The following is a 23,136-nucleotide window of genomic DNA, read 5'->3' on the forward strand; positions in this document are numbered from 1 at the left end:
ATAATTATCATGACGGTCACAGTGTATACATTAAAAGGATGCACGCGCTTACTAATAGATCTACCTATCAATTTTGGACCATTTGACTGGTCTTATCATAACGGTCCGCGAGCGATTAAACTGCAGCCTGCTGTACTTTCGATGGTCAAAGTTTATCCATTCACCATGGACCGATTGGAAAATATCCCGTTTAATATATCTTCAACGTTTGGTTTTGATCTAAAGCATTATCAACGTTCGTTAAGACTTTAAATATTTTTGACTTTTCTATATTGTTGATATCGCGTATTCAAGGGGATCAGTTTGGTTTGGCCGCTATAGGTCACGTCTGGTTGCTTCAGTCTTAGAAGTTAGACGTGTTAGGCCATAGCACTAGAGGGCTCCACCAGAGTTCCTTCCATCTTAGGAAGTGTTGGTTGGGCCTTAGGATCCCGTATACCATTAATTATGGTAGTGTAAGAATCGATTAGAAGTTGTTGTTATTGTGATCGGAGTGGGATCGGTAAAGCATAAGATCAACATGAAGACAATCTGTTTGTATAGAGGATTAAGAGTAGCATGTTATATATACGTGTACCTTCGCAAATAAGACTAGTCCTCTACTTTTGATATCTTTTACAGCGAGTAGGATCCTAACTTTCTGTCTAACCAGCTTTTTACCGTTTAGAATTGTTCTGGTAGCGTCGCGGATGGTTAAAGCTACGACGAGAATATAATAGGTGGAAAATTGGGGGGATGTTCAGGTCCTATAAGAAATGCGTTGGTTGTGAGAAAATGAATTACCAAAAAATCTGTTTAAAACTGACGCTGATTAGTGAAAACAATAGGAAAAGTATGACCGAGTACAAGGAGTGATGCACTTTTGACTCATCATGCATAATAAACTCGCAATATACGCGCCCTGTCAAAAAATGCTATAAAAGCTTAATTTAGAAATGCCATAAACCCATAGAGCTTCTTCGCAACGGAAATCTTTCTCTGTATAAGCAGTTTTCAATGCATCTTAATAAGCCCAAGTTTGTCTTGGTTTTTCATCTTCTATCTCGAATATGCTTCCAACCAGTATATTCCCATCAACTGAGCCAAGCAGAAAACGAACTCCGAGACCTTGTCATTCAAAAATCTGTTATTTTACGCCCTGGTATGGCAGCTGCCATCAGGAATTTTCGAGACGGTGGTATTTCTATCACTAAGCCAGTGCTACTTGCAACTATATTGTAGTTGGATAGAGCATCAGAATTACTACTCGGAAGTATGTACGAATACAAAAGACAATATCCTTATAGCGGTAAGCTATCTTTTGTCGATCAAACTGCATATATCATACTTATATCAAATTAAAGATCAGTCAGATTGTGAATGTGTCTATCGCGCTGCAGAAAAGGCGCATAAAGCGAGGAATCGAGTCGATCATGCCCGTGATCAGCTTATATCTATGATGCAGCAAAACGATTAATATCAGGGCTCAACCTTCCAAGGCTTACTAAATTGTACCTAGTTTGTTCTTATAAGAAATTCTATTCGTGGTTTATTGCCAGAATAGGAATATTCCGGTTACTACCCTAATATAGGCCAGTATTTCTTGGCATTAGGGATTAAGACAACAATGAAAGATTTAAGGTGGTAGCATCAATTTCACGAAGTACTATAACTACATGGATATCTAACAGTAGTCTTCTTTCTGCCAAATTATGTATGATGTGCGGTAAAATTTGTAACAGCGTACAAAAAGCATGGGATTTGGAATTGAGAATTCCCACGATACCTTGAGCACGGAGCCGATGTCAACTCGCAGAGCGGGCTTTTCGGCACCACTCTCTATGCTGCTTCTGAGAACGGCCACAAGAAAGTCGTGCAATTGCTGCTAGACAAAGGCGCTGATGTCAACGCACGGGGCGGGTTTTTCGGCACCGTTCTTCAGGCTGTTTCTATGGCAGGTCACAAGGCAGTTGCCCGATTACTCATAGATCAGGCCGCGGATGTCAGCGCGATGGCGGATGGTGTTTCCGCCCTTTCTTTGGCTACCAAATTTGAGACAGAAAAGTGATGAGGAGTGTTGAACAACTTTCACTGAGTGGATGAGTAGATGCTTGAGTAACTGTAAAAAACTATATGTAGAGATTTGGACTGGGTGATAAGAGTGAAAGATACAAGATACTCTGAAGGTATGTATGAGGGTGTAAACAAGTTAATTGCTGGTCCCCAGAATGACTGGGACCCAGAGGTCTTATATACAAGATGCTGTCTTCATACTGAGGCGGGCCCTACTGGAAGCATGTCTGAGAAACCCGGACGTGTGTGACAACATAGGAGCATGAGCCCGAAGGGAAAGGACATGAGACGGGAAGGTGAAGGAATTCCCGAAACATGCAAACGGAGATGGACAATCTCTACTCCGAGATTGTCCGAGATCAGTAGAATTTCTACTAATTTCTCACATTCGTGACAACAACGGCGAAGAAGCAGATAAAAAAAAGGGCAGCTAGTAAGAAGCATACTGCCCATAAAGGCAGTTCACAGAGTTGGGAGAAAATCCAAGAAGCGAAGGTTGCTGAGAAGAATGGTAAAGAGGGATATCTATCTCCAGAGGGTGCTCCTACTCAGCCTCCAGATGAAGTGCCGCTGCCTGTTTTGCCAAATATTCGGTGTATTTACACATGTTCAGGATGTGGAACTAAAGGCCATACATATACACAGTGTCCTGCGCACGTTATTTAGCTATTCAATTCATGTTTTTGGCGTTATAAATCGGCTGGAAAAATTTAGATTTTGAAGTTCTTGATGGAGCCGCTGAGCAGCTCACTGAGCCTAAGCCCAGACTGAAATTTACTCAGTGAGCCTGACTCTGAGCGCCCTCATAAAAGCGGCGGCAACCAAGATAGGAAAGCCCCACCCGGCAGAGGAAATATGGTACGTATAGCTACCTAGGTAGTGCCAAATCTCTCATATTGATCCGACACTTATCGTCGGCAGATGGTTATCTCAAATCGAGCATTCATCGAGTAGTTGCGCCACCCAAAGATCAATCTCATATTGATCGACTAGGTGTCCTTTACATGGTGAGAATTGAAGACAACGCCGATCTAGTTCCGGTTGAGGAATCTCCTGTTCTCCGCGAAAAAGGCCTGACGACCAATACGATTCTCGATTCTGATGGCAAGCCTATAAAAGCAGGTGAATGGGTCAAGCAGAGAGTTATTAAGAATCTTGGAACATCTACAGCCGAGGAAGGTGATAATGAAGTTGACACTGTCGAGATTGTCAAGGGTGTTTCTGTCAAATATTTTGATTAGAGAGCAATTTAACTTTCGTTTGCACTGAAGGACCTCTGCTAGCAAATAAAGAGTGGATTTTGTGTTTTTAAAACTTTTCAAAATATCTTTATATACTTCTTCTATATAACGCTCTTTATTACATGGATATCTGCATTCAAAAGAGCTTTGAACTTCACTCTGTCTCAGAAGACCGAATCGGGCCTCTGCCACTTTGAATGATATCTTCCAACATTTCCAAGCGGTCCTGACCCCATAAGGGCTCATCTTGGTAGAAATAAAAAGGTGCGCCAAAAACCTTTCTCGATTCTGCTTCCTTTGTCAAGGACTCTTCGGCCTGTGCGAAGTGTGCTTCGGATTGAGCTCGTTTTAGCAGTCGACTTCCCTCAGGACCGGCCTCGTCTGCCAGCTGAACGATGATTTCCGGGCTAGCGATATCAAGCTCTCTAGCCCAGACTGCTTCAAGTCCTTTGTGTACAAAGTCTTGTACTAGAGAACTGTCATGGCCAATCTCATCTATGGCTGCAAGTAGAACGCGATGCGCAAGAGATGGGTCTGCAGGATAATACTTTGGATACAGAACGAGAGGAATGTCGTGGATCTTTCGCCAGCGTTCCATTTCAATAATTCGATAGGCTTGTCGTTGTGTTGCGCGCTGCTTCACAGGAAGGCCACCAGATATTGAGAATATGTGCATCAAATCGACTGGCTTGAAGATGACATGCGAATTAGTCTTCTGAACAAGCTGCTGGAAGCGACGGCTGCCGATGTAGGACCATAGGGAAACAAAAGAGAAGTAGAATTCAATCACTCGACCTCCCGCCATCGTGAGAAATTGGACATGGATGAATGGCTAGGTTGAAAATCAGAAAATGTCAAGTCTAGGAGGCGTTGTCACCTTGGAAGAGATAGAATTAGGTGTAGGATTCAAATGTGGTGGTGAATCTAATTTTCGGTAACTGCATCCCAACTCCCGATGTTGTGGATCAGAATCTCATCCTGCGGCACTTAGTTGGATTGTGTCAATTGCAGTGAAAATGACGATTATGATGCCATCAGGAGCCACTAATTGAGTTCAGGGTCAACATCTATCACTCCATAGATATCGTCTGAATAGTATGTTAAGTTCGACCCAGTGCTCCACTCGGATACTACAAAGGCTAGCATAAGCAGAAAATTGTTTTCGGCCTTCAATTTTACTACCCCGTCATATGATGAAACAAAACTTCCTACTTCCTTGTATAAGTGAAATATCTCTTATGATCGGAAGCTTTCACTCTTGTCTGTGCTAACCTTATCACCACATCATGGCAAAGGGTTCTAGACGGGTAGCCGTCATTGGAGCTGGCCCAGCAGGTGCTATTGCCACTAATGCGCTTTTGAAAGAGCAGGCTTTTGGCATCATCCGAGTTTTTGAACGGCAGAAAATAGTTGGGGGAACATGGTATGAGCATTATGCTCTGCAAGTTCAATCAATCTACGTACAAGGCTAATTCCCTCGATCCAGGGTATTCGAGCCTCAAGCAGATCACGGCATACCATCACTAGAAAGCTTGATCCAGGGACGTGCTGACCAAACTGTGCCAATTCCAGCCAACTTTCCATGCAAAACGCCAGTGACAGAAGAGATCAATTCTCAGAAAGAGCGCTTCTCAGCCACAGCTGCTCATCAGAACTTGCATAGCAATTTGCCAACTGAGATCATGTGCTTTACCAAGGAGCCGATTCCCATTGTTCTTTCAGAACAGACATTGGCTCAATATGGCCCCAGTAGCCCATTTCGCCATCGAGAGGTCATGCGCAATTGGGTTGAGAGTGTTTTCGGATGTGCAGATAATCGGCGTCTCATTGAATTGGAGACGTCCGTGGAGCTGGCAGAGCGTGTGGGCGACGAATGGGTTCTTACTTTACGCAACCTAATTCCCAGTGAAATGAAGAATTATTGGTGGCAAGAAAAGTTTGATGCTTTGGTTGTTGCTAGTGGTCACTACTATCTCCCTTATATACCCGACATTCCCGGTCTTGTGGAATATGACCGAAATTTTCCTGGACGAATTCGACACAGCAAACATTATCCAAGCGCCGATGATGTCAAAAACAAGGTAAGGAGGCCTATTTTACTCTGGCTGCTATGCCATGTATATTTTAACAATTGTTATCTAGAAAGTAATTGTTGTCGGTGGCTCAGTATCTGCATTTGACGCGTTGCATGATATTCGGCAAGTTGCGAAGGGCCCTGTGATTTCCTCGCTGCGTCGACCATCGACTGCTTTTGGCTTTGCGCCATTTAGTCATCCCGAAATTGATAACCGGGCTCAAATTTCTTCAATCAATGCCGAGACTGGTGTGATCAACTTTGCAGATGGATCGGTGCTTAAAAGTGCGGATATGATCTTATTCGCCACTGGCTACGATTTCAGCTTTCCTTTTCTCCCCAGTTTGAAGTCGGTGCATAAGAGAATTCCTGGAATATTTGGACATGTATTCAAAATAGATGATCCAAGCTTGGCATTCATTGGAATGGTAAGTATTTCACCCATTCATCTTCGGTTTCACAAAGGAAAAAGAGAATGGGCTAACCGGATCGATACTAGGTTACGGGTGGATTTGGCATTCGTATTTTTGAGTGGCAAGCTGTTGCAGCAGCTCGAGTTCTTGCTGGTCATGCCAAGCTACCTAGCCGACAGGAGATGGAAACGTGGGAGAGTGACCGACTAGAGGAACGTGAAGGATCTCCATTTTGGACGCTGATGCCTGAATTTGAAAGATATTTCGAAGAGTTGCGCTCCATAGCAGGAGAGCCTGCTTTAGGCACAACAGGCAGAGTGCTCCCTCAGTATGAGCCGGAGTGGGAAGAATCATTTCAGTCATTTGTCCAGCATCGCATTGAGCGCTGGCAGTGTGAAGCCACCAAAGCAGAAGCAGAAAAGGCTCAATTATAATTTCGATTGCAACTAGGTTAGTGTATCATCAGGGGTTCATCCCAGCGGATCAGGTATTTGTAGCCAATTAGCGATAAAATAAAAGTGTATAATGGGGAGCGAGTCCATTCCAGCAGTCAGTGTTGAGTCCATCCTAGGTAAGATAATGCGGCGATACCATACCTACTAGATTATTACCTTCTAATTTATTCCAGTCTTTTCAGAAGGTTTCAATACCCGAATGGCTTTATGGCTCAGAAAATTGCATATCAGACGAGCCTGAACTAGGGCCCAACAGGATACTTATATCGCGGGGTTTGTTGTACAAGCCGAAAGCACTTTATTTCTTCTTTTATTTAATGCTCTGAAACTGCTATAACGTCTTTTTGGTTCGCTCCAAACCTTTTTTCGTCCACAGATTTTTAAACACGGAAAGCTGTTTCGCACTTCTTATGGCAGCGGCGTCCTGTCCATTCTTTTTCTTATGTATGGCTTCATAATGCCAAAAACCAAGCCCACATATGCACAGCAGATACGAGCAATGGCATTTTTGCTGGAGTTGTAATATTCACTCATGGGACTTTATCTAGTTTAGACCTATCACCAACTTGCAAAATGTACTATAACAGACGGTTTACTGCGATGATAACATTGGATCTCTGGTAGTGAGTGTGATGAGTGAATACATTGGTAGCTTCGATAACTCCACGTTGAATGCTCGGATCTGTGCTGCTAACTGTGAGGCTTCTATCTCAGATTTGTATAATTCTGTGTCAACCAGTCATGGTGACTCAGCAGAATTCATTCCTGGTCTATCGTACCTGGATATTAACGGTCCACTCTAGAGTTTCTAGAATCAGTCTTGCTGTGGATTCAAGAACAGGCCAAAACTATCATCATGAGGAATTTTATCTCTTTTTGGCGTTCTTCTATAATTTATAATTTGGTGGCATATTCTATTTTTTAGACCTAATCGCCTTCCTTATAATAACTTCACTTCTTCAACAGATATTTCTACATCAGATATCTGCTCATATTGTTACCTAGGTATCTTAAAAAGCTTGAATAAAGCACGATGATGTTTATTCAGGCGTTTATGATGCCGACTTCTAGTCAATATGTGAGTACGTCGTAGCCACCTGGAATCTCACAGTGACCGATTATAATGTCACAGAGAGCGTTTGTAATACTTCTGTATCAGTGACTACATCAGCCTATTTCTATGGTACATTTACACGAAGTCTGGTGGCTCATATGACTCAATCACGATAGCCTAGGACCTCGAACTATCAGCAACTATACTAACCCAAATATTCTCAATTGCCCAAATATCACTACAGGCCTATCTTATTACCTCTTTCATGCACTGACAGTTATTTATTCGGACAGAAAGATATACGTGCCAACGTCGCGGTGGCTAACTTCGTTTCGTCTGTGTTTTTCCTCCAGGAGGAAATTATACTAGCCAAGTGTGATCAAATGATACTTCTATTAATGATGCCAGTCCAGTGGATTCATTATTGATGCGGTGTATAGTGAGTGAGTGAGGAAAGCCTAGTGATATAATTGCTCGACTATTTGTCTTGATAACTCGATCGCTATCCACCTCTTTGTTGACGCTAACCCATAGGGTGTCGTTAACTTAAGCATGGGAGCCTATAAGTCTGTGATCCTGTGGGTGCTATCGAAGGAGCTGGTCCTAGATACCCAAGCGTTCTCCAGGACCCCTCTGCAACTCAGGGTGGGTTCCTTGACCTAGGACTACTGGGTCCTTCCCCTGTTCCTTGGTGCGCCATTACAGAACATTAGCTTGGTGCACATGCTCCTTTAAGTTAAAATAAGGTCTTTGGGTATTGATTCAAGATATACGATGATATATTGATTTAGTTTTCTAAGCACTCTGTGCTCTTAACTCGATTTATTCTTTTCATATTTGAACCTGTCGATGTCATCTCTCTATTCTTTATATATGCGTTTCTTCCTTCTATATGTCTATTCGTCATCACTTTTGAATAATAGTAGCTTTAGCGGGAAGGGAAGCCTTTAGATTTTGGTCCTAACTTATCTTCACTAAGATTTAGATCGACATAAGTTAGTACTCCTTTATCTTCTGGCCGGGCAATGAACTTTTGCAACCATTTCACCTATTGATCGACATCTTTGAGTTTCTCGCTACTCATTACAGAATCAGTTCTCAATTGGGTTGTTGAAATCTGGTTTGAACTAGGGTAATTTTATATTCCAAAAAACACCTTAAAGCTGGTAAAATTGGAGAGTAGAATTGATGAAGGCGGCGATTTCTTTCGACTTTAACAGCAATTCGGATCATAAATGTCGACTTTAAGAGGTTTAGGTGATCAATTAAAATACGCGTTATTTGGTTAATGATTTAATTAAGTCTACGTAATCTCTCAAACTAGTTGGTTAACCAAGAATAAAATGACATAAGCACGAAAAACTGCCTCAGGCTGACAAGAGCCGTCGACTTCTAGAGGTATGGGCGGCATGGAAAAAATGGTACGTAAAGCTACATAGGTACGGATTTACACCATCATGTCAAGCGCATGTATCATTTGCCACAAGCGAAAGGTAAAAACAAGCTCTCGATTCAATTTTGAAATATCTTGCCTCAGTTTACTCAGTGCTGACAACACCAGGTGCGGTGTGATCTCGCGATCCATAACCCTTGCACCAAATGCACCTTGTCAAATGTGGAATGCAGGTGAGAAGACCTCGGCGCTCATAACATCTAAATAATAAAAATTGAAACTAATCCCCAACAGGCCATATACACGAAAGCGTAAAAGATTCACAAACAGCCTGTCTCCTAAGCGAAGTGTGTCTGCAACAGAGACGAACTCGCCTGAAGGCAGAGTCACAACACCACATCATTTATATGGAGGGAATGCCGTTCAAAATGAACCCATGTCTCTTGAAAACGATGATGAGCCGACTATCAAGGAGGAAAGCTACCGTGGCCGTGGTGAGTACGTGGGTGGCAGCGTTCCGTTTGATGAAAACATGGTAAAGCCCGGCCATGAAACAACCTACACCAGCCCCAAAGCATCTGTAACAGACCTTCAGATGCTGCGTGAACAAGGTGCCTTCGAGCTTCCTCCAATAGAGGTGCAGAGAGAATTGATAAAAAGCTTCAATCGATTTTGTGCGCCATGGACCCCAGTTATTGATCCTAAATGGCTCGATGACAGTGCACCACCATCTATGCTTCTCTTACAGTCCATTTTTCTCGCTGGAAGTAGAGTATCCAAAGCCCATTTGGACTATGGATCAAGCGAAACCTTCTATCGACGTGCCAAGCTTTTATTCTTCTTTGGCGGGGGACATGGATCATTAATATCGATTGTGGCTGCTTGTCTCCTGCACTGGTACAATCCTGTAGGGCCTGAAGATGTCTCTACGGATACGAGTGGCTTTTGGATCAGGCAAGCTGGGGCGATGGCCTTCCAAATTGGCCTACACAAAGAGCCACCACCGAGCGCTAGGGATCGGGGTCTTCGCCGGCGCCTCTGGTGGTCTTTGGTGGTAAGATTCAATCTTATTCTATCGGGTGAGCCGGAGTTTCTGACTTGTTTTATTAGATCCGAGATAATATAATTTCAGTCGGGGTTGGACGGCCACGAACGATCAATTTGCGTGATAGCGATGTCCTCCCCCTTCAATGACCGACTTTTCAAGCAAAGAGAACTTCCAAGGCCAGCTCTTCGTGGCATACTGCGCGATTTCAAATCACCTTGGAGATACTGTAGAATGTTATCTGCGACATGAGATTTCCCGGCAACGCAGGGTTGATCTCGAGAATGCAGTTTACAGATGGGCGAAACAGGTCATTCCCAAGCTACGCATCTCCGCTGCAACCCAAGAAGATGTTATTACCTCAAATCTGGAAGTCCAACAGCTTTTGGTTATGTACTTTGTGACATTGACTATCTTGCATCGGTCACCTACTCCAAACAGTGTCCCTCACGCCGGGTCACTAGTTGCATCTTCATTCTTAGCAGGGATATACGAAGGGTTTCTCTTGCGAGATGAACTGCGATACTTGGGACCGGTTTTTGCCTTTTATCCGCTTTGTGCCGGACTTTCATTACTTTCTAGTTGCCGATATAGACAACTCCAAAGTACCGCCGAGCATGAAATCACGGTTATGAAGCTGTCACTTCAGAAATTATCAGAAAGGTGGCTTTCAGCGGTCGGGCCTTTGAGAGCCCTAAATAAGCTGACTGATAAAATTCGAGAACAGGGCCCATTTGATGGTCTGCCGCCGACTCTTGATTTGGACACTGCTTCTTTCTTTGAAGACTTTGATATCGAAATTTGCAAACAATGGCGGTTGATCGAGCAAGAGAACTCTAAGTCTGAATCAATGCCTACATGCAAATCTTTTCAAGATCCAGATGTTGCACTTCCGGTCCTGGATGCACAGGCAGAGGATACAGTGAATAACTACGGCCTCCGGGATTTGAATAATTATAGCTCGGACCTATTTGGCACCAACTGGGAAGGGTCAGACTTTGACTGGAGTGGTTCTTGGCTACTTAATGCCTAGAAAATATGAGCATCTCAGTCGCTGGTTTGATCTTGCTATGACTACCAGAAGAAACTCAAATGGAATATTGTGCACTCAAAAAAAGAATTCACCACCTTTGAATAATACACACATAAGGTGTTACCAAAACAAAATTGGAAACAAAAAACACACACCTGGGCATCAGGAGGAGCTTTGAGATTTTCTTACTGATGGAGACCCGGTTACATATCATGTAAAGTGTTATAGCCAGTCTCAATCAAGCTTCGTGGGCCTCGGGCATCGGCACAGACATGCCAATAAAACAGCCCTCCAAGTTTCGCGGAAGTTACGAATTCTGCCTTCTGCTTAACCGTTGCAGGAATATCATAAGTGACAAAGCCCCCATCCGCACCCACACAGTATGCCGCACATGCTTCTTGATCCAAGTACTCCTGGGTTCCAGGACGCGGGAGAGCCTGATAGTCAAAGACTCCATCTTCACCACCTAGACCAGTATATCGCTGACCTGGGCCATTGCTCCCAAGAAATGAACGACCATAGGTCGGTACACCGAGAATGATCTTTTTCGGAGATACTCCTTGCGATAGCACATAGGAAACAGCGGACTCTCCAGAGATAGGCGAGCCAAACAACTGAGCGTGGTGACCAGTCTCAGGCCCCCAAGATCCGGCGAAGTCGTAAGCCATTAAGTTGATCATATCAACGTACTTTTGAGCTGCGTGAAGATCGATATTCTTCAACGCCCACTGACCAGCAGGAAGACATGTGGCTAAGACGTACTTTGGTGCAGGCAATGCTTCTCGCAGCCGGGCGAGAAGATGAACATAGTCTTTTCCTTCCTTGGAATCTACCGGGTGTTCCCAATCCACTATCATATCATGAATTTCAGTTTAATGTCAAAGATTAGAGAAAAGATAATTAAACCTACCATCGATCCCGTCTAGTCCGAATTGATCAACTAATTCGCGACATGTCCGGACAAAGGTATCCAAACAAGAGCGACTGTGAGCAACAGCAGCAAAGTTTTCGCTGCCACTTCCTCCCCCACCGACAGAGAGTATGACTTTCATTTTCGAGTATTGTTGTTTCAATTGAGTAAAAGCTCGCAGGCAACCCTCTGTGCCATCCACTGGCATTTGGGTATCAGCCCATTCATCACTCAACTATCCAAGTTGTCTGTTAGTCAAGTCACTGTATATATCGAGATAGATTCCGCATTTACATAGACCGTTCCATCTTCCTTGACCCTGAAAATATTCCACATCAAGATCAGCGTCTGTGCGAGGTCTATGTATGTGGCCGTACTGTGATTGGCTGTGAACATACCAAGCAAATGCATAAAACACGTGGGATATAAACCCCAATCGTAGAGATGAAGGCGGCTGTTTCTGATAGATCCTCCAGTTCGGATAGTACGCGGCGTTTGTGTACAAGGGCACTTCATAGCAGTTGGTGGAAGTAGCGGGGTCAAGTGCGGGCCGCCGACGAAAGATGGCTGAGAGCATGGTTCGGTTTGAAATGCAGAAGCCAATCTATAATTGAAGAGAAGCAGTGCCTCTCAACAGATCTGATGGCATTAACAAAAACAAGAGAACCAAGTCAATTGAGAGGAAAATACAAAAGACCAAAAGGAAGAAAACCGTCTTTCCTGATTTGGACAAATGTCACGTGTCGGGCATGATTTAGATTAAATGGGATGTTCAACCACGACGTTGAAGTTTGAACTTGGAATTTTGCATTCATCATGAGACCTGGAGAAATAACCCGGGGAACTTCATCCTCTCACGCAAACATATAGCAAACAATGACGATGCGGGGCGCATAAGCTAATGCGGCCGAGATCGTGTCATTCAGCCAATAACTACACAAGGAACAGGCATGAAGATTCTGTTACTACATAGCCGAGAGGCGAGGAGAGAAGTCTTGGCCTGAGTCTTGGGCCCTGTATTTCTGGGCCTACACTGCCCTCCAAGGCTTGGTTTTCCTCCACTTCATTGGGGTGAGCACCATAATACTCAAATTGATATGAGGTGAGATTCGCAAGTACACATATCCCTGTACACTGTATCGAAATTAGTCAATAATCATCATGACTCCAGGTTTAGAAACCAGCGGAAGCTTAACGCGTGACGAGCTTACGTTGGCATCATAACATGACACTTCCTTGATGAACCGAGGCCAGACCTGCACCCTTGTTCGGCTTCACGATGAGTTCAACTCACTTGCCCAGGAGATTTACGTATGATTATTATGGTTGATTGGCCACGATTTGTCAGTCCATGGTGCTTTACGTTAGGGTTTACCTTATCCCGTTAGATGTTTCATACGTCAGGTTGGGAGGTGGAGTCTCAGCTAAGGCAAACATAAATATCGACACGTCAGTGCCCAGGATAGTACTCTGCCACCTGCATTCCTATTACGACGCCGTTGGAAAATAAATGTTATATGCACCCCCTAAAACTTGATCAGAATCTAACGAATATTTTATGTAAAATGAAAATCTCCTTGACTCAGTATCTAAGACTTGGAAAGAGAGATGAAGGTTGGATGAATACTTGGCCAGTATGTACAACGAAATAACCTACTGGTTGAAGCAAAACCTATACAAACTTGTCAAACAAAACAAACACCTGATTTGTAAGGCTACAATACCTCCATGAATCAGCGCCATCAATATTATTTTGCAACAATACCTAAGGCAGGACCACCAAAGCCACCCTGGATATTTTCAAATTCAGATTATTTTTCTTGCACATCTCCTTTATTCAGCTGTCAGATCAGCTTCAAGACCAATATGACAGCTGACGCTCGTAGCGCTGCTACACAATTTCTATCCGCCGAACCTACACGCGACCCCAGCTACAATGACTTCTCTTTCTCGCCATTCCTCCGCAAAAGCTTTGGCTTTGGACTCGCCAGCGATGTCCCCGTTTGCAAAGCTTACAGTGAGGGACACTGCCCCTTGGGACCCGCCTGCCCAGACCGACATCCCACACCTTCCCGTGTAACTACCTCCACAACCACAGCCTCTGGTCTGGCCCCATCGACAACACACGGATCATTAGTATGCAAGCATTTCCTCAAGGGACTGTGCAAGAAGGGAGTGAAGTGCGAGTATCTGCACGAATACAACCTGCGTCGCATGCCTGAATGCCAGTCCTTCTCCCGATCCGGATACTGCCCCAATGGCGATGACTGTCTATATCAACACGTTCGAGAGGAGGCCAGACTTCCACCATGCGAGCACTACGATCGAGGATTCTGCGAATTAGGCCCTCTCTGCGCAAAGCGACATGTTCGTCGTCGTTTATGCTTATTCTACCTTGCCGGGTTCTGTCCTGAAGGTAAGGGGTGCGCCGACGCGCACCCCCGGTGGGTTGAGAACCTCCCGCGGCCTACGATACGAACGGAAAAGACGGAGGAGGAATTGGAACACGAACGTGCTCTCATTCGCGAAGAGCAAGAGCGCGAAAAGGAGAGAGAACGCGAATGGCGGAGCGAACGAGGTAGAGGCGGTGGATTCATGCGGGGACGGTATCGGGGACGAGGCAGGGGATAATTTGAGGCCCCAACGTACTTCTTTCACCGTATATTCTGCGGTGTTTCGTTGGGATAAGCTTCCAATCTCTCATCTGTTTATTTTATTTTTGGCCTTGAATGGACTAGTCTTGAGATACCCAAATACTATCACCTCTTTTGATCCTTTTATTTTATTTCCCTTTCTCCGTATAAAATGGCCATATTTAAAGACAGTGTGCACTCCTGGGTTCTGTACGGAGCACAATAGTCCAGAAGCTGGAGCTATTGGCCAGTACGTACACACGAATCCACTTTCCTAATATAGATTAGCTCAGTTTCAGCAAATGCCTTCACTTTTATGTATGAGTTACTACAAAGTATCAGTTCCTCTGTATACTCGGATTTAGAGTCTAGATTGATGACATCATATACAATCACGCAAGCTAAGAAGCTAAGACGCAGGGCAAAATGGGTACTAATCGTTACTAAACTTTTGGATAGTGTGGCACCATTGTTGCCAACAATTTTGTGGTTGGTAGATCAAATGTCGGTAAAGTAGTTAGTTGGATAATATCGCTTAGTTACGGACTACTAACCCTTGAACCAAATGCGCGGTTAATAAAGCTCATGGAGTATTTGTCAAAGATCGGTCAGAGTAGACTAAACTAAACTAAACTCGATCCTGTCAATGTGGGTCCAATATATCCAATCACTTTTTCCATTCCTTCATGTCATCAATGACTGATGTGATTGATTGCGGATTTGAAATGATCCCATAATTCCGCAATTACTATCGCATCATCTACAGTGCGGGGAACTTATAAATACTCCTTTCCCGCCACTGTACCTCTCCCCAATCCATATCATTTTATATTCTATACTCCACAATGGCTCCCAACATTGCTATCGTCTACGTACGTTCCCAATCCATCAATGAATCAACTGACATTTGACTAACGTTCTTATAGTTCTCCGCTTACGGCCACGTTGCCACTCTCGCCGAAGCCGAGAAGAAGGGTGTCGAGGCCGCTGGTGGTAAGGCCACCATCCTCCGTATTGACGGTGCCCACGCCGGTGCTGGTGCCTATGATGTTGTCACCCCCAAAGATCTGCTAAATTACGATGGTATCCTTTTCGGTATCCCCACTCGCTTCGGTAACCACCCCGCCCAGTGGAGAGAGTTCTGGGACAAGACTGGTGGAATCTGGCAGTCTTGTGGCTACTGGGGCAAGTACGCTGGTCTCTTCATCTCCACTGGTACCCAGGGTGGTGGCCAGGAGTCCACTGCTCTTGCTACTTTGAGCACCTTCGCTCACCACGGTCTCATCTACGTTCCCCTGGGCTACAAACACACTTCCGCCCAGCTTGCCAACCTCGACGAGATCCACGGAGGTTCCCCCTGGGGTGCCGGTTCTTTCGCCGTAAGTCACACATTTTTACACTTAAAAGAGATTGGTCTGATACTAACAACCCTCTAGGCTGGTGATGGTTCTCGCCAGCCTACCAAGCTCGAGCTCGAGATTGCTGAGGCTCAGGGTAAGGCTTTCTACGAGACTGTTGCCAAGGCAGTCTGACTGCATGATAGCAAGTCTGAGTCCAAGCCTGAGACCTCGGTCCCTGCGGCTGCTACGCAGCCCTTGCAGGGCCAAGATACCCCCAGAGTAGAGAAGGAGAAGAGTAGTGAAGGACCATGTGGACTACCCAAAAAGTGTATCATTCAATGATTGGGTCTCTTGCGCTCCACCTTCATTTATCTTTTTTTTATATCTTCTTCTGAGAGTTGTCAATGGCTTTGGGATTATAATAATCATATGGAAATAAGGCTTCTTTCTTACGACTTAGAAAGACGACTATAAATATAATGACTTCAAATTTTTCATTGTCTCGACTGTAGTTTTAATTTCGGGGTAAATCGAGGTCGGCTATCTTGGTACCTAAATGTACAACCATAAGCGTGTAGTACTACTTTAGCCAGGTCGAGATTCAAACATGATATAGCTACAATTCTAGAAAGAAAATCAAGCCCAGTGAGTGTCCAGTAGCTTGTCACGGCACATCCTAGTATATATCCGAATTCTATATGAACACAACCTTGCAAGGATCAGTCCAAGAAGCTCATCGACATCAGTAGAGAATGACTAAGCTAAGAAGAAGCCTTGAAAGGTCACAGCCACTCACTACCCAGGTAGATGGATGATTAATGCAATAGACTCTAGTCACGTTAGATTTATTAGACATGACTTTACAATTAAAAGCATGCCAAATTCTTATTCAAAGGCATCCATCTACCAAAACCGAAGAGTGTACCTAGAAAGATCTAGATCTGCCTTACTCTCACCGCCTTTATTTACTGCCAGCTGTGACGTGACTTGCGTCAAGCTTCGTTGACACTGACAGTTTTCTCACTTTTCCCCCACCCCCATATCCTTCCAAGAATTATCCTTGGATTATTCATTCATTCAACCCGAGATGGCTTCCAGGCCTATCCTTCTGCGATTTGAAAGTCGAAATGGCCAATTTCGTATCACCGTCAACCCACAAGACTCCTTCCCTTCTCTTCAGCAGAAGGTAAATACTCCAACTGACCTGAACCTACGACGACCTCTAATTTCGATTTACCACAGATTATAGAGAATTTGCCATCAGAAATCGAACCGTCTTCCCTTGTGGTGTCTAATCGCCCGATAGGCACCGGCGGTGAAGAAAGAGAGCTACAGGGTCTAGAGGGCGTCACCATCCAGAATGTTGGCCTGAAGTGAGTGGGAATACCCTGGAATTCCAGCTATGATAATCTCATTTACTAACCGTGCATTGAAGACATGGTGATAAATTGTTTGTTGGGTACCAAGAAGGCGCAGTTCAACAAAATGGCTCCGCCAACGGATCCACAACCACTACCGATCGTCGACTGAACGGGTCTGTAGCACCCCAAGAACAGACCGTTAGCCTTCATCCACGCCCTGCCTCGCTCCCTCTGAATATCAAGAATCCCTGGGACGTAGTGAAGCAGTCCCCACTTGACGATATTCTGGACAAAACAGATGGAAAGATCAAACGGAAGCAAGATCAGCGGATGTGCAAGCATGGCCCTCGTGGAATGTGCGATTACTGCATGCCACTAGAACCCTATGACAAGAACTACCTGGCGGAAAAGAAAATCAAACACCTTTCTTTCCATTCTTACCTGCGAAAAATCAATGCTGCCACTAACAAGCCCGAAGTTGGAAGCTCATACATGCCACCCCTCAGCGAGCCCTTTTATCGAGTGAAAAGTGATTGTCCGGCCGGTCATCCTGCGTGGCCCGAGGGTATATGCACTAAGTGCCAACCCAGCGCAATCAGTTTACAGCCCCAGGAATATCGTATGGTGGACCACGTGGAATTCTCGTCTCCTGATCTGATCAACTCATTGTTGGACTTTTGGCGAAAATCAGGCTCCCAACGGATCGGATTTCTTTACGGAACATACGAAGAATATACCGAGGTGCCTCTTGGTATTAAAGCAGTTGTCCAGGCAATCTATGAACCCCCGCAGATGGGCGAGGTTGATGGCGTGACACTTCATGACTGGCATAATGAGAATGAGGTAGATGAAGTGGCACATCTGTGTGGCCTGCAGAAGGTCGGGGTGATTTTCACAGATCTTCTAGATGCGGGTCGTGGTGATGGCACTGTGGTTTGCAAGCGACATATTGACTCCTACTACCTCTCCTCTCTCGAGGTGGCTTTTGCTTCGCGTCTACAGGCACAAAACCCCAAGGTGACAAAATGGAGCCGAACTGGACGGTTTAGTTCTGATTTTGTAACGTGTGTGCTCAGTGGTGATGAGGCTGGAGCTATCGCAGTGAGCTCATACCAGGCCACTGTTTCAGCAGTCGAAATGGTTAGAGCCGACATTGTTGAGCCCTCTGCAGACCCATCGGTCATGTTGGTCCAGTCAGAGGAAGAAGATGATACTGGTCGTAGAGCAAGGTACATTCCCGAGGTTTTCTTCCGCCGAATCAATGAGCACGGCGCAAGTGTTCAGGAGAACGCCAAACCAAGCTTCCCCGTTGACTTTTTGCTTGTTACACTTACCCATGGTTTCCCAACCGACTCAAACCCTCTTTTCACAAATAGTCGCTTCCCCATCGAGAACCGCGAGGTAGTCGGCGAGAGCCAGGAATTACGTCATGTAGCTCGGCAAATCATTTCTCACGGAGACCCAGACAAGGCCATTCTAGGAGTCTCGGATTTCCACCTTTTGTGCTTCTTGCATGGACTTGGCACATTTAACAAGGTCGGTATATCTGACGCGAGCAATATCTAGGGATTTCACTACTTAGAACCTTTCAACTAACGCCAATGACAGGACGAGGAATCGCTTCTTGGCCGAGTTGCCACCATGCACTCCCCAGGCGATGGAATGCAACTACTGAACACGTCTGGATGGGCAACCTTGATGACAATCCTTCATGAGAGTGGTGAGCGCCCCCCTAAGCGCCCCCGGTCCCCCGTGGCTGACGCTCCTCGCCCTGTTGTCAATTTTTCCCGCAACAGAAATTCCAATATCGACAGCGAACAGCTTGCTAAGAGGTTTAAGGGAGCTAGTTTAGATTAACAGCCTATTATCCACCGCTCGGTTCCTATTCTCATACGGCCGTCTTCGTTCCATACCACTTGTCTTTTCCAGAAAACATGCTATGACTCCGGATTCACTCTCACTCGGCGCTCGATTACCCCATATTACCCTTTTCCAGTACCTTTCCTACCTCCATCAATGTCGCTGAAATTGAATGACGACTGATGAGTGATGGAGATTTATGAGTGGGTTTGATTCGCTTTCAAGGGTTGGTTGTTCTTTTAATTCATTGAGATCTAGCATGCATAGCATTGAAGGTTCTGCAATTCGTTGGATTCCCTTTGCATGTCTATTCAACACTTGAGGCCATCAATTTCAGACACAATTATGGTTCAGCGATGACCATTAATAAATTTCATTTGACTTGTCCTTCACTAAATATCGTACCAAATTGATAGACAAAATCTGTACGGAGTAGTTTCATCCCGGAGGAGAGACCGGAATTGTTGCCATTAGATTCTGAAAACATGTTATGAAAGCACCAGAGGAAAACAAAAGGAAATGGTCGACACAGAACTCCCCTTGACACGCTAGGTAAAAGAAAATATCAACAAACTATGCCGCAAAGCCTCAGTAAGACCGCTTCGAATCCTTAACAATATCACGTAACCGTGTTTCCAAAACCTGTCGACCCTTAGGACTTTCCCATACGGAATGCGGAGCGTCTTGAACGACATCCCAGGCGAGAAGATTATTAGTGATGCTAGTAAGATCTTCCTGCTTTTCGCTCCATTTAGAATTTTTCATCTCAGTACCAGAGCTCACAACAACCAGTGGAGTATCGCTTAATTGGATGTGACGAGCCGACTGGACCTCAGCTTGTGTCATTGTGAGTGCCACAAGATTCTCCTGCAGCTTGGCCTTGATAAACTTGTCAGACTGATGGGCAGAACGTCCAATAACACGATCTTTCGAGTTACGACCTCTGACAAGAGCCCCAGTAAGGCGATCGAGCCCAAGCGGAGAAATCACTCCACGAAGCCATAGCACAAATCCTCGACCAGATCGCCCAATATCTCCGAGATAATACTCATGGAGTGGGTCTATCAAGAAAATCCCACTGACTTGGAGAAGATGGCGACTAGCGAAGATACGAGAGTGAAGACTGCCGACTCCGGCCGAAACTACAATCCAAGGTCCAGTTTCATTGGCCAGAGCCAGTGCCTCCGAGAGCACATCTGCAGACATGCCGGCCGAATGGGGAGATGGCGCGTTATCTGAAAACCCAATTCCAGGTCTATCCCAGTAGCAGTATCGGCCGATGATTCCACGCGCATACACGTCGTCAATGAAAGGTTGCAAGGTATGCTCCACAGGCCCATAATCACCTTCAAGCAAGATCGTAGGCTCATTTTCATTCTCCACGGTGCGATTTCCAACGCAAGCCAAGTGGACTTGATAGGTGTTGCCATGGACATTATAGCGGTGACCAGGAGGAGCAAGACCAGCGTCGCCAGCACGCAGACTCAGAGTCGCTGTGAAGAGAATAGCCACAATAGCCATGATGACCATAACAACCATCTCGATGGTCACAGCCAGCCATTCTCGTACCGAACGACGAGTTTCCTCGCGCCCTGTAAGTCGTTCCTCCTCTTCACGCTTACCCCAAGCCACCACACCATTCTGCATGATTTCGTATAGAGCAACAATAGAGATCCAGACAACGGAGGCGATACCGATCCAGCCTTCTTCGAGACGAATGCGCGGGACAGCCAAAATGATGCACATATTGACCAACATCAATACGGCTAGAACACTGTTCCAAACGGTCATTGCCTTTGAAGGGACGGAAAAGAACAAAAGACCGAGGAGTAGATATCCATTTGCGAGCATGGTGTACGAAAATGGGAGGAAGCCCGAGCCTCGAGAATAGATCTTCGGTGGGCTAACGAAAGTCGAAACTAGCAGAAATGTCCACCACACAAAGGTGATTGCCAGTCCAACGAGGGCAAGTCCATGCAAGGCGCGCACACTCCATAGATTGTAAGGCGAAACCTATATTGTTCTGTTAGATTTGGCTTCTAAAGCTGCATTGTTTGGTAGCCAGGCTTACAGCTGGGTCATCTGGACTCAGATATGGGTTGGCATCTCTGGGCAGCAAGGTACTGCGCTCTGTTGGCTCTTCATATGCCTCATCTCGACGAAGGCGTTCGTCGGACCTCTTGGAGGCCATCTGTGATGGTGATAGGAACAGGCCGTGATTATGGAAGTTTCAAGGTGAGAAATCCAATAAATAACAAATGTATTCTCAGATTGAAAGTAGGCAGAAATTCAATGCAAGGGTTTGGCAGGTTTTAGTAGAAAGCCAAGTTTGACGAGATGGATGTGTGACGTCATTGATTGGAAAAAGCAACTTTCAAGATGTTCTATTGAATTGAGCCTTGGACCCATTTAAAAGGTTATTGTGAGTGTTAGTCATATCAATCACTGGTTTCTTATTAACTGGATGTTGACAGTTAACTAGTTTTAAGTAGTTAGGAATTAAAATCCCTTAGTCAGCATCTTTTTGTCTAAACTGATGATCCAAGTTCAACTGTCAACAACTCTCATGAAATTCCAATTGACAAGAATAACCAAATTTGTCAAGCTCAGACCTCAGCCTGGGCAGTCTTGATCGGGACTCTCCAGATCGACCATCTAAACCATTAGATCAGACCAAGCCACTGTCGATCTCGACCAATTTCTGACGGTTTGCCCCGCACTCCATGAGCGAACTCCAGAAATCGTTCGCCAAGTCTAAATTGGCTAAATTTCCCCCTGAAGCTCCAGGATTTGATATGTATAGTCCTGATAAGATATCGAAGGTAAGAGAGGATGATAGCTTGTCTTCTTCCTCCTTATCTTCTACTGGAACTATGATTCCATCGCCAACAAGGCATTTGTTTGCTCGTACAAACCAGAGGTAGAACTGCCACTTTGATATTCAAATTCTTCCATCAGATCCATTGATACTTGTTCGAGTCTTGAAATATCCGTACTAATGACAGACTCCAGACAATCATCGAAATCATTAAGCTGGATAGACTTCTTCGCACAGGAGCTGTTTCTAGCTGAAGAGACGGACGATCTCCAGATCATCCACCATGTGTACCTGACACCGCCAAGTGAAAAGGGAGCACTATTTGTGATGCACCATGGTGCAGGCTCATCAGGTCTTTCGTTCGCAACATGTGGCGATGAGATCCGCAAGATCCTTCCCAATGCAGGTATCCTGTCTATCAATGCAAGGAACCATGGCCGCACTACCGTAGTCCCTAAAGAACAGAGTCTGGAGACTACCAACCCATCAGCAGCAGATGCTGCCGAGGCTGAGGCTAAAAGCCAGATAGAGCCAGATTTGAGTCTAGAAACACTAAGCCGAGATCTGGTTTATGTTATTCGGCAGACCCAATCTCGGATGGGCTGGGAAGTTCTCCCAGATATCATCCTTGTCGGACACAGTTTAGGTGGAGCTGTTATCACACACGTAGCGAAGGGCGGCGAGCTGGGCTCAAAGCTTCTAGCTTATGCGGTACTGGATGTCGTAGAAGGTAGGTTTTAATATCGTCGGAGTCTAAGATTGTCTTATATTAACTGACCAGGATCTGCCATGGATGCTCTTCAAAGCATGGAAAAGTACCTCTCCACACGACCGATGCGATTTTCATCCCTAGAGTCAGGTATTGAATGGCAGTAGGCACCACCCCCACGCGCTTCTAATTGATTGTACGTACTAAAAATAACCCCTTTGAAGTCTTCGCTCTCGGACAATAAGGAATACTATCTCAGCTCGTGCTTCCGTTCCATCTTTACTTTACGAAGAATCTCTACCAATCGATACGAATCGCCCATGGGTATGGCGCACGAACCTGTCCGCAACAAAGCCATTCTGGGAAAACTGGTTCATCGGCTTGAGTCAAAAGTTCCTCACCGCACGGGGCGGAAAGTTATTGCTCCTCGCAGGGACTGATAGATTGGATAAAGAACTGATGATCGGCCAGATGCAAGGTATGTATACTTGCATTCCAAAGATATTTCGCCGAAGCTTATCTCCTGAATCTGTTTGCAGGGAAATACCAGCTTCAAGTGTTTCCTGAAGCAGGCCACTTTGTCCAGGAAGATCAGCCGACGAAGACAGCTCAGGTACTAGCAGACTTTTACAAGCGTAATGATCGGAGTGCATTGGTTCTTCCGCCTAAAGTGGCAGATATGCAAGCTGCCACAGCAATGAAGAAAGGATCTGGTGCCTTGGAAAAGAATGCGCACTTGAGATAG

At 45.2% G+C, this 23,136-nt stretch overlaps 11 protein-coding genes across 11 annotated transcripts; 8 read left to right on the forward strand and 3 right to left on the reverse strand.

Moving 5' to 3' along the window:
• Positions 1–1,691: 1,691 nt before the first annotated feature.
• N7495_004942 (ankyrin repeat domain-containing protein) lies at positions 1,692–2,047 on the forward strand (the record flags this gene model as incomplete). Its single annotated transcript, XM_057207593.1, has 2 exons — positions 1,692–1,700; positions 1,772–2,047. The coding sequence occupies 2 exons, from the start codon at positions 1,692–1,694 to the stop codon at positions 2,045–2,047; spliced, it is 285 nt and encodes a 94-aa protein (XP_057061367.1).
• Positions 2,048–3,056: 1,009 nt separating this feature from the next.
• Positions 3,057–3,293, forward strand: N7495_004943 (uncharacterized protein; the record flags this gene model as incomplete). Its single annotated transcript, XM_057207594.1, has 1 exon — positions 3,057–3,293. The coding sequence occupies one exon, from the start codon at positions 3,057–3,059 to the stop codon at positions 3,291–3,293; it is 237 nt and encodes a 78-aa protein (XP_057061368.1).
• A 154-nt stretch (positions 3,294–3,447) lies between these two features.
• On the reverse strand, positions 3,448–4,098 carry N7495_004944 (uncharacterized protein; the record flags this gene model as incomplete). Its single annotated transcript, XM_057207595.1, has 1 exon — positions 3,448–4,098. One exon carries the CDS (start codon positions 4,096–4,098, stop codon positions 3,448–3,450), a length of 651 nt encoding a protein of 216 aa, XP_057061369.1.
• Positions 4,099–4,579: 481 nt separating this feature from the next.
• N7495_004945 (dimethylaniline monooxygenase) lies at positions 4,580–6,214 on the forward strand (the record flags this gene model as incomplete). The annotated part of the gene is made up of 4 exons (XM_057207596.1): positions 4,580–4,716; positions 4,780–5,374; positions 5,436–5,795; positions 5,867–6,214. 4 exons carry the CDS (start codon positions 4,580–4,582, stop codon positions 6,212–6,214), a joined length of 1,440 nt encoding a protein of 479 aa, XP_057061370.1.
• A 2,904-nt stretch (positions 6,215–9,118) lies between these two features.
• N7495_004946 (transcription factor domain-containing protein) lies at positions 9,119–10,760 on the forward strand (the record flags this gene model as incomplete). The annotated part of the gene is made up of 2 exons (XM_057207597.1): positions 9,119–9,771; positions 9,998–10,760. The coding sequence occupies 2 exons, from the start codon at positions 9,119–9,121 to the stop codon at positions 10,758–10,760; spliced, it is 1,416 nt and encodes a 471-aa protein (XP_057061371.1).
• A 203-nt stretch (positions 10,761–10,963) lies between these two features.
• Positions 10,964–12,247, reverse strand: N7495_004947 (glycoside hydrolase family 18 protein; the record flags this gene model as incomplete). The annotated part of the gene is made up of 4 exons (XM_057207598.1): positions 10,964–11,610; positions 11,671–11,905; positions 11,965–11,989; positions 12,069–12,247. 4 exons carry the CDS (start codon positions 12,245–12,247, stop codon positions 10,964–10,966), a joined length of 1,086 nt encoding a protein of 361 aa, XP_057061372.1.
• A 1,289-nt stretch (positions 12,248–13,536) lies between these two features.
• On the forward strand, positions 13,537–14,301 carry yth1 (cleavage polyadenylation factor RNA-binding subunit YTH1; the record flags this gene model as incomplete). The annotated part of the gene is made up of 1 exon (XM_057207599.1): positions 13,537–14,301. One exon carries the CDS (start codon positions 13,537–13,539, stop codon positions 14,299–14,301), a length of 765 nt encoding a protein of 254 aa, XP_057061373.1.
• An 847-nt stretch (positions 14,302–15,148) lies between these two features.
• Positions 15,149–15,835, forward strand: pst2 (putative NADH-quinone oxidoreductase Pst2; the record flags this gene model as incomplete). The annotated part of the gene is made up of 3 exons (XM_057207600.1): positions 15,149–15,175; positions 15,230–15,682; positions 15,740–15,835. The coding sequence occupies 3 exons, from the start codon at positions 15,149–15,151 to the stop codon at positions 15,833–15,835; spliced, it is 576 nt and encodes a 191-aa protein (XP_057061374.1).
• Positions 15,836–16,730: 895 nt separating this feature from the next.
• npl4 (nuclear protein localization protein 4) lies at positions 16,731–18,861 on the forward strand (the record flags this gene model as incomplete). The annotated part of the gene is made up of 4 exons (XM_057207601.1): positions 16,731–16,829; positions 16,886–17,016; positions 17,079–18,540; positions 18,613–18,861. The coding sequence occupies 4 exons, from the start codon at positions 16,731–16,733 to the stop codon at positions 18,859–18,861; spliced, it is 1,941 nt and encodes a 646-aa protein (XP_057061375.1).
• Positions 18,862–19,452: 591 nt separating this feature from the next.
• On the reverse strand, positions 19,453–21,055 carry N7495_004951 (DUF2417 domain-containing alpha/beta hydrolase; the record flags this gene model as incomplete). Its single annotated transcript, XM_057207602.1, has 2 exons — positions 19,453–20,877; positions 20,936–21,055. The coding sequence occupies 2 exons, from the start codon at positions 21,053–21,055 to the stop codon at positions 19,453–19,455; spliced, it is 1,545 nt and encodes a 514-aa protein (XP_057061376.1).
• Positions 21,056–21,587: 532 nt separating this feature from the next.
• ppe1 (putative ribosomal protein/carboxylic ester hydrolase (Ppe1)) lies at positions 21,588–23,136 on the forward strand (the record flags this gene model as incomplete). The annotated part of the gene is made up of 5 exons (XM_057207603.1): positions 21,588–21,771; positions 21,870–22,412; positions 22,464–22,541; positions 22,651–22,869; positions 22,931–23,136. 5 exons carry the CDS (start codon positions 21,588–21,590, stop codon positions 23,134–23,136), a joined length of 1,230 nt encoding a protein of 409 aa, XP_057061377.1.

Source organism: Penicillium taxi (assembly GCF_028828555.1).
Source record: "Penicillium taxi strain IBT 34144 chromosome Unknown utg000004l_segment0_segment0, whole genome shotgun sequence".
Lineage (NCBI taxonomy): Eukaryota > Fungi > Ascomycota > Eurotiomycetes > Eurotiales > Aspergillaceae > Penicillium > Penicillium taxi.